At 33.8% G+C, this 9558-nt stretch overlaps 2 protein-coding genes across 25 annotated transcripts; one reads left to right on the top strand and one right to left on the bottom strand.

Annotated features, from left to right (window-relative positions):
* Positions 1-206: 206 nt before the first annotated feature.
* On the top strand, positions 207-5142 carry LOC115994686. Of its 24 annotated transcripts, none has more exons than XR_004093247.1 (8): positions 207-408; positions 568-687; positions 793-839; positions 1372-1478; positions 2562-2628; positions 3925-3983; positions 4547-4788; positions 4905-5142. XR_004093247.1 is itself a non-coding variant. In XM_031118914.1 (7 exons), exons 1-7 carry the CDS (start codon positions 368-370, stop codon positions 5049-5051), a joined length of 567 nt encoding a protein of 188 aa, XP_030974774.1. In that variant the 5' UTR covers positions 207-367; the 3' UTR covers positions 5052-5142. The 24 variants fall into 24 exon arrangements, 7 of the variants coding, with proteins under 7 accessions (XP_030974774.1, XP_030974773.1, XP_030974772.1 ...); XR_004093259.1 differs by lacking the exon at positions 4547-4788 and adding an exon at positions 3216-3286 and having other exon boundaries at positions 496-687; positions 991-1474; positions 2539-3120; XR_004093249.1 differs by lacking the exon at positions 4547-4788 and having other exon boundaries at positions 2955-3983.
* A 2972-nt stretch (positions 5143-8114) lies between these two features.
* Positions 8115-8932, bottom strand: LOC115994688 (ethylene-responsive transcription factor ERF071-like). The gene has a single exon (XM_031118920.1). The coding sequence runs from the start codon at positions 8825-8827 to the stop codon at positions 8273-8275; it is 555 nt and encodes a 184-aa protein (XP_030974780.1). The 5' UTR covers positions 8828-8932; the 3' UTR covers positions 8115-8272.
* Between the last annotated feature and the right edge of the window lie 626 nt (positions 8933-9558).

Genomic DNA, 9558 nt, shown 5'->3' with positions numbered 1-9558 from the left:
TACATCGCACGGATTAGCGACTAATACTCTATATAATAGCAGAAGCTTTTAAGAGAGTGCTGCCACGTTAGGAAAAAAGGGTCACTTAAATTGTTGCCACGTTTACTATTAAGAAGCGAAAAATTATATTGCTTGGCAACTTGACACCGTTTGATGTTCTATGAGTATGTAAAAAAAAAACGGTTAAAATAAAATTAAAGAAAAAAAAAAGGCTTGCAACTGAAAAAACACGAGCGATACAGAGAAAGGGAAGGAGAGAAAAAAAAAAGCTTGCGATACAGGGGAGAGACAGAGTTCGTGCGGCCGGCCATCACCATCCCTTGCCAGACTTAGACCACCGGAACCGGCACCGGTAACCTAAAGGTGCATGCAGGAATTGAGATGCGGAGATAGAGAGAACTACCACCGGTAATTTTTTTTCCCCTTTCTTTCTTAGATCTAGGTATGAAATATGAATTAGTTTTGAGAATTTTGGTTGGATTGATTTTTATTTAGGTATTTGGGTTACATTTGGTTTGGATTTTAAAAGAGAAGAGAGAAATTACTGAAAGGATGCGTTGTTAATAGTGATGCGTTGTTAAGGCACAGGGGAGAAAGACAAACATCTCAGGGCCGGTACTACCGTCGGCCTCCAACCACAAGGAAACTTTGTTTCTTCTGCTGTCGTACCGCCAGAGCTATTATTGGGTAGGTTCCTTTGACTCTCTGTTGATTTTTTTCAAGTATAGATTCACCATGCGATCTCGACTGCACTCTTTGTTTATGTTTCTTTATTTATTTCTGGGTTTGTAGGTGGAAAGGCCAAGCCTTTGAGGCAACCCAAAGTCTAAGAAGAATGGGTACGGTTAGGTCTTTTTTTCCCTTTATTGAAATCTCTTTCAATTTGTGTTTCAAAGTTTGTAGTTTTAATGGATTGGTACTTTGGGTTTGATTTTTTATTGACTATTTCTCATTGCGTCATGTGACTTTTTCTCATTTTTCCTTTTTCAGTCGTTTACTTATTTAGTTTCCAAACAATAGTGTCTGTTCATTTTGCGGATTGAACAGTTTCAGTATATATGTTTCAAACCCACATAACTTTTCATCCCTAAAGATGCTGCCTAAACTAACAACGCTTCAATCAAAGCTAAATAACTTCTCTTAAGCGTTAATACCAATTCATTGCTTCAAACACCACTGTCTCTTAAAACCCATATTTCTTCTTCTTCGTTGCACAATCTCAATAAACACTTCAAAACCACAAAAATCCCCACTCAAATCTAGGAGATTGCCTCTCATGGCATTTACACGGTCTGGGTGGGCATTTACAATGTTTGCTTAGAGGTCGTGTTCTCCTTTTTCTGCAAGCCAACAAATGGGATATTGGAAAAGATCAAGATTCAAGGACTAAGATGGTTCCGTTGGAGAGAGGCTACGGTGATTTTCTCTTAATGGGATTTCGCCAGAATCATCTGACTGTTGGGAAGACAATACGGTATGTTGGGTTTGGTTTTTGATTTTGCTATTGCTCTTGCTTTGCTTTGCTTTTATGTTTATTTCAATTAAATCTTCAAATTAGTTGATAAAGCATTGGAAGTGATGCATGTCCGATGTTGCTCATGCAAAGTATTTTATTTAATTTTATTTCTGATTGGTTACCAGGATAAATGAGTGGAAGAGATTAGAAATTTAGATCTTCATAATATGTTCTTTTAGGGGGTCTGTGATCTCTCTTTAGTTCTTAAGATATCACTTGCCCAACTACCTTTGACTATGTTCATAAATTTATATATTTTGTTTGTGTTCATATTTTTTATTGAAAGGTGAATCTTGGGTTTGTGTTTTCCTATCAAATTGAGATAGATCTCTACTTCCTTAGTATTTTTGTACTCTTCTGACAATGGCTCTCCCTCCTCTCATACAAATGGATAGTGAGTAGGCAATTTTTACATTTGAGTATAATACTATTGGATACTTACACTATTGCACATTCTAAATCTAATAGAAATTCTAACTCTCCCATATACCAATTTTATTGTTTATTTATTTTGTTATTAAACTGTTCATCTTTCTTACAAATAAACAATATTGGATGTGATATTGATAGTTTGCTATTTTAGTAAAGCACTGATTCATGGCTTTCATATGTATGTTGCATTCTAATTATTGGATGAAATCTTAAATAATTGTTGATGCATTTGCATCACTTGGATTGAAGGTTCAAAAAAGGTACATTTTCAAGGTATGACTTCTTTAGGTATTTATTTTAAATTTTTGAGAAGATAATCATATTGACAGATTAATAAGGATATATTAGTAAGTGCATCTTTCCATAGAGAATGTATATTGAAAGTTTCAAGGAGGCTGAAAATAATGATATATGAATCATTACAATTCCATTAGTCAAATTGTGTTTACAAATCATTACATTTCCAGGTGTTTAAGAAAATTATGATCTATGTTCAATTGAGATGAAGATTACAAATAAATTGAGCAGCCCATTTTAAAAAGATGGCCAACACATATTTGCTTTTGATAATAATCTCTCCCCCTTTGCAGGTTTAATTTTTTTGTTTGTTGAGAAACCTCCCCCTTTGCAGTTGGTTGGCCAATCATTAATTCTATTAATGATTGGATTTAGAATGTCAGGTTAGTTGGGTGATAACATGGTTTTAAGTTGCAGAAGTATCTAACAATGATTTATCATATATATTTTGAATTTGAGGTAATGTAACTACTACAAATGCTTAGTCACATAAAAATATTAATAGAGAAAGACAAAAGGATATGTAGTATGTTATTCAGCTGAAGATATGGCTGATAGGGCTGATAGCAAGGCAAGTTATTCTTTTTGGAAAATTTTTAAATGAGCCAAAAGCAACTTCTAAATTGAGTTCTATTTGTAATATTGCACTTTATGTATATACTAATGTTTCTCCTGTAATTATGTGACTCATATGGATTTGTTGTGCTAGGGAAATCATGGTCCAATCCCAATACTTTTTTGCAGTGCATTTGCATCAAGTAGAATTCATGTATGTAATTTCAGCCAATCTGATGTAGATATGGGAATAAGGAAAAAGTATACCACTAATGCTTGGGAAACCTAAGTATACCACTGATAATATAGCAGTCCTATAGGTAAGTGCTCTGCTTATAATCCTTTTGGAGATTACTTTATGGGGATATTTAGATTTTCTTAAGAATTTTGATTCATGGGAACTGTTTTTGTTAAGGTGGTGATGTCATTGTTACAAAAAGAGGAAAATGAAGTTTATAAGAGGCCTAAATCTGGGATAAAGAAAGGGTATTTCTTTCCCCATTGTTAGGAAGTTTGAATATGCAAAATATTGATAACCTAATAAATTTTTGTTAGTTATGTTGTCACTTTTGTTCGTGTCATCAACCTAAAAGGTATAAGGTACTGTGATTGATAAATTAAAGTGCTTCTTAAGAACTTTTTATACATTTATTTTTATCCTACTTAGTTTCTGAAAATATTTTTTTCATCTATTCTTTGTTTGCCAATATCTGTTTCTTTCTAATGGTCAAGGTTTCAGTGAGTTATTTGTTAAAGTTATATATTGTGTTGAATTCTTTTTTATTTTATTTATCATTTGCATCTCTTTTTAAAAAGAAAAGTTTTGCACATCACTTTTTAAAAAAGATAGCATCCTAAGGCCGTGGAAGGTAATTAGAAGAAGCCAATATATATATATATATATATATTTATATTTTGGCAGTGTATGCCTAAGTTTTTGTTGGCTTGGTTCCTTATTTCTTTGCCATAGTCAAACATTCTATATATTTGTTTTTGCTTTTTATATTTTTTGTTGGCTTGATGAGCGCAGGGGAAAGTTTCCAAATTCTTATTAAACTTGCAAGATTATGAATACCCACACACCATTTTGATATACAATTCTTTCTCTCTCTCTCTGAATTCAGTTATGCCAGATTATTTTTGTCCAAGATCAGTATTATGCGGAAGCAGCATGTTGATTCGTGTAAGTTTCAAATAATTTTAGTCACTAATTGCTATGTAAGTTTTGTAGTTTTGGGTTGCAGAATTCGTAATTTTGAAAATTGAATACAATTGCAATTCACCCTATTTGTTTTGGTTATTTGTTGTATTATAAGAACATAATACGTTCACTATGGTGATTTGAAAGCTTTTCCTTGCTTTCAAGAGGTGCTAAATCAAATAAATATAAGACACATTGGTGAGAATCTATGATTCCATTTAGTTTTGGTGAGAATCTGTATCTTCCTAAGAAACAGTGTAACATTTGCACAATACCTCTCTTTGTATCTTCCTAAGAAACAGCGTCCATTCAATTTACGCCATCTTTGTTTGTTTGTTTCTCTACTTTGTTTTTTGAAGAGATTTTTCTTCCCATTGTTTGTTTATCTTAATGATACATTTTTCTGTGATTATTGTTTCTTCATAAGATTTTTTAATGTTCCAAACCATAAACTCAGATTGAATGTAGGTCTGCCAATAATGTAGTTATGTTTCCCAATTCGCCTTGAACTAATGTAAATGACTCTGCCGTTTTTGTTATCTTTGGTCCCAAAGTGGTTGATTTGAAAGTGTATAAGCTGGATGAAGGGTGGGGTCGATGGGAGTTGGAAAAAAAACTTGGGTGATTGAACTTTTGTTTTGGGTAATGATTTTTGTTTACTGATTTCGGCTGAAGAGTTTACTGGGTATAAAAGGAACTGCATTTTCTTTAATGATCAAAATGGAACTCATGTTTTCTTTCTAATATCCATCCATCTTGGCTTCTCTCAAATTTGCTTTAGACCTATGTAAGATAGTACACTTACAAAGTTTCTTATTGAGTTAAAATAAAGGAAGACATTATGAAATTGAGAAGTTGATTTTTAACAGCATAATGTGCTTGCGATTTACTTTTGTTATACAGATCAAAAAGAGTGGTGGATTGGGTTCCAATAACTTTCTTTTTGGGGACCTGAATTTGAAGCAAAGAAATAGAAAGAGAATATGTAATACAGAATTCAATTTAATTTTCAGTTTCTGTTTTCCATCCTACCTGTTCTGCTGTTTTTGAAGAGTGGTTGAAATTGTAGAACTTTGAAATCTGAAAGTGTAATGTTTTTTATACAAAGTTGATTATCTCTTAGATTTTAGTTAATATTCCACTCTATCTGCATAATTAATAGGGTTAGATACTTTAAACTTTTATATTAATGGTAGATAATTGTAGATAGTGTATGCAGCAGCCAATGTGGCCGATTGCAGATACTTATTTTTATTGAGAAAGTGATTTATATATAGATACTTTATTAGTCATTATGAAAATGAAATAATGACTAAAAATTTGCTAAAAATTCTGCTACACCAATAAAATATGGACATCTAATCATGGTTAAAGACCATTTTAAAATCTGTCTGTCAATGATCATATGGAATTTTCAACTTAGTGCTATTTTCCCAATGTTTTTAACATGTGAAAGCAATTAGTTGGATGGTGTGGAATAGTAAATGTGGGTATTGTTAGAGAGATTATGATATTTTGTGTGTTGAATGAATGGTCCAAACTCCATATTTTGGACAAAATTTCAGGTTGAAGAAGGGACATAATCGTGGTATTAATTAGTAGTGCTTCATAAGTAATAGTTATCTTTAAAGTTTGCAAAATGAACCAATTTGATTGCTATGCCAATCTAGACACAAATGTGTCATGAATTTGGCATATTAGCAACAAAATTCTGGAATTTATGATTAATTCTCTTAGCAACTAAACATTGCAACCTTTTTCTTTTTTTATATTTATATTTTTAAATTATTGAAGGAATATCTTTTAAGGACCTTTCCCAACAAACAGATTGAGCATATCTTCCATAAAACCAATTGCTTTATGGACATTTGCAAGATTTCGATAGTTTAAGACTTATTAATTTATTAATCCTTGATAAGGAGGGTATAAAAAAACCTTGAACCAATTAGTTAGAACTTATGAGATTTCAATTAACATTTTCTCTAGATCATGTGTTGATGCTAAGTTATGTCTGTCTTTTAGAAGAACACCCACACATTAACATTATTATCTAAACAACTAACCATCCACCCCCTTTCCTATTTTAAGCTGATTGTTTTCTAATTCATAAAATGATCCCGCGCATTGCACGGGTTAAATACTAATTCTTATAATTACTATGACTTTTTTTTTTTTTTTTGAGGGGTGGTATGACTTTCATTTGATTTGTAGATTATGGGAAAGTGTAAAAGAAAAAAAGAAATGAAAACCAATAATGATGTTGTCACCTTGCCTCCTCTAACGTTGATATCCCAGTTTGTAAAAATTCTCAAACAAAAGGTTTTAGCTGAAAATCTTCAAATAAAACCGGCCCCAAGTTTGAATCTTGGTCCCGTCCTTGGATGTGGATGTAATAACCTGATGGTCAACTGTGTTTGCTCTTTTAAAGTTTAGAGCTGTAATTCCGTTTTTGATAATTACAAATTAGTAACAAACAGACAACGACGAAATCAGAAATACCAGTGAAGGCTGCGAAGCAAAAGCTGCAAAACGTCTGCGTCCAACATTGGACCCCATTTGACCCTCTTTTTCTTCAATTCTCTAATTTGCTTAGGATAATTGATAACGATATTTTATTTCTACTTTTTAATTGAAAAAAAAAAAAGTATGTATAAAAAAAATATTTGTATACAAAATAAATTCCTACTCTAATGACTCAGAAAAAAAAACTCTCATTCGACAATTCTACGCTATACAACACCCTATTTAATTTATACAATCATATCATGCTAAATGTTTCTATTAGAGTAATTGCATTAGTCTGATTAAATTTTTTCAACTATTTTATATTAAAAACTTATTTTTTTATTTTACATAATTACTTTTCAAAATACTCACATCAGTTCATCTATTTTAAGATCTATTCTATTTAAATAATAATATTTTTAAAAATTTATTATTATTATTTTATATTTTTCTTTTGTTCCTATCTCTTTATCTTTTCTTTTGTACCTATCTCTTTATCTTTGTTTTTTTTGTCCTTATCTCATCTCTCATACCAATTTGTTGTCCCTCTTCGTCTTCTTCTTCTTCTTCTTCCTTTCATGGTCACTTCTTCTCTCAGATTAACTCTCCTCCACAAGCATCTTCTTCTTCTTTCTCTCACGGTTATATCACCTCTCCACCACAAGTACCAATCTCCACCAAAAGCACCACAAGAATCAAAACCCACAAACACTGACTCCGCCACCAACACTGATTCATAAGCATCCAAACCCATTTCTGTCGACCCACAAACTTTGATCTCTGCCACCAACTCCGATCCACCAATCCACAAGCGACCAACATCAACACTGATCTCTCTCTCTTTGTTGGTTTGTCCATGTACGTGTTTGTATATCTCTGTATTGATTTGTCTGTGTAGATGTGTTTGTGTCGGTGTGTTTGCATGTATTTGAGGAAAAAGAGGATGAGGAGAGGAGAAGTTTGAGACTAAGTTCATTTTGCACACGAAGAAGAGAGAGAAAAAAATGTGCGAAATTGTGAAATTAATAAAATAATAGTATACACAGCTACGGTAACTGTAGCAAATGTATAAATATACACAGTTTTATAAGGATTGATGTGGGAAGTTTTGTGACTTAATTGTGTAAAATTTATCTCTTTTTCTATTATACAAGAGCTGGTGCGAATGCTTTTACGAGAGAAAGTATTCTTTGTTTCAGGTGTATGCTTCTTCCCACTCAATGGTGGTTCCAAAAATTTTTCTAGGGAGGTCAATGGTGTCTGAGTTAGGAATAATCCGGAGAGAAAGTTTATTTATCTATTTTTTTTAACGAAGAAGCAATTTTAACCGTAATACTATTTATGCAAAACTTTCATAATAAAATCTAGGTAGTAAATTGTTAAAGGAATGTAAAAAAGTGATGTCAGTTATGAGTCTACATCAAAACCAATTACAACATATCACTTAACTTTTATTGTAAAATTATTGTGAAAGTAGCATTAAGATAATTATATTTATTTCAGTTGAGTTTAAGCAAAATTTAGGTTTAGGGTGTTCAAATTTTTTATTTAAGGGTCAAAAAAATAAAATTTATAAATAATGTTTATTTATTTATTTTTAGGGCCAGGTCAACGGTTCAAATCAACCCCATGCTCCTAGTCAGAGCTGCGCCTAGTCAGACCTAAGTGGAAGGAAATATACATTCAAAACTAGGTATCTTTTCTCTATTACAGGGTGGGGTCATTGGCGTTGTCAGGCCAATCCATCATCCATTGTTCAAGTTCCTTCATGGTAATCCCATCCAAAAGCTCTTCTCTTCATCACTGCTCTCTGCCACGTCTTTCACAATCTGTGTATCGCTCTCTGCCATCATCTCCACATTAACATTTGGATTAACCTCCTGAGCTTGTTCATCATGCTGATCATCTCTTTCAACCTCATAGTCTGACAATGGGAAATTAAGCTTGGCTCTAGGTCCACGGAACTTGATGGCAGCCTTATCGTAAGCCCTGGCAGCCTCCTCTGCCGTCTTGAAGGTGCCAAGCCACACCCGCTTCGCTTCCCTCGGGTTTCGAATCTCAGACGCCCATTTCCCCCACGGCCTCTGCCTCACTCCCCTATATCTCTTCTCATTGTCATCCTTCTTCTTCTTCTTCTTCCTAGTGTCGCTGGCCCCACTGGTTGAAGGCAATGATGATGCGGCAGTACTACTACCCTGGAGTGCTTCTAGTATTTGAAGCTGTTGTGGGGTGTGAGTATCAACCCCATCGGTGATCACGTGCTTGAAAGCTGACACCAAAATGTCATGCTCTTCTTCCTTTGTTACTCGAATATGATGCATATTTGCACGAATATAATTAATACGATCCTATAAGCGGTTTTTGAACAAACTGAGCTTTGTATGACAAAAATTAATGCAGATTGGAGATGGGCACGTTGCCTTGTGTTTCAGCATTCGATTGCGGAGGAGCTGGGCAAGTGATTTTGGTCTATATATAGAGGGTTGGGTCATGGGTGGGAAGGGGAGTACATGTGGCTGTCACCTCGTACGCAGTGCTAGCTTACGCGGAGGTCATTTCGCCTGAATTTTTTAAAACGATACGTGCCAGGCTTTTTATCCTGTATGGCACGTGCATGGAGCTCGTAGAAGAGGATCTAATTGTTCCACGTGGCTGTTGGGTCCAAAATATCTTTTTTTTTTTTGGGGTAAAAATTGGGTCCCAAATATCAAACACCATCTTGCAGCAAATGGGTGCATTATGCAAAGGTGCGGTAAGGGATGTTGAGTTCATTGGTTACTATTGCAGAGACGCGATACGGCGAGACGTACAGCTGGAACTCCAAAATCCAAATGATACATAAATATATTTGGCTAGCTAGTTAGTTGCTTCTGGCTTCTGCACAAGGGAACTTAATTCCCAACTTTTTTTAAAAACATTTTCCATAAATTGAAATGCAACCATTACATGTTTCTCATTTCATACAGGCAAACAAACAGCACGCTTTTTTAAGTAGAACATCTACTACAGTACTGATCGCCACACAAAAACAATGATCCATAGCGCTGTCATA

The sequence above is a fragment of the Quercus lobata genome, chromosome 6, assembly GCF_001633185.2.
Source record: "Quercus lobata isolate SW786 chromosome 6, ValleyOak3.0 Primary Assembly, whole genome shotgun sequence".
NCBI lineage: Eukaryota > Viridiplantae > Streptophyta > Magnoliopsida > Fagales > Fagaceae > Quercus > Quercus lobata.
This window is presented reverse-complemented; position numbering and strand designations above follow the sequence as displayed.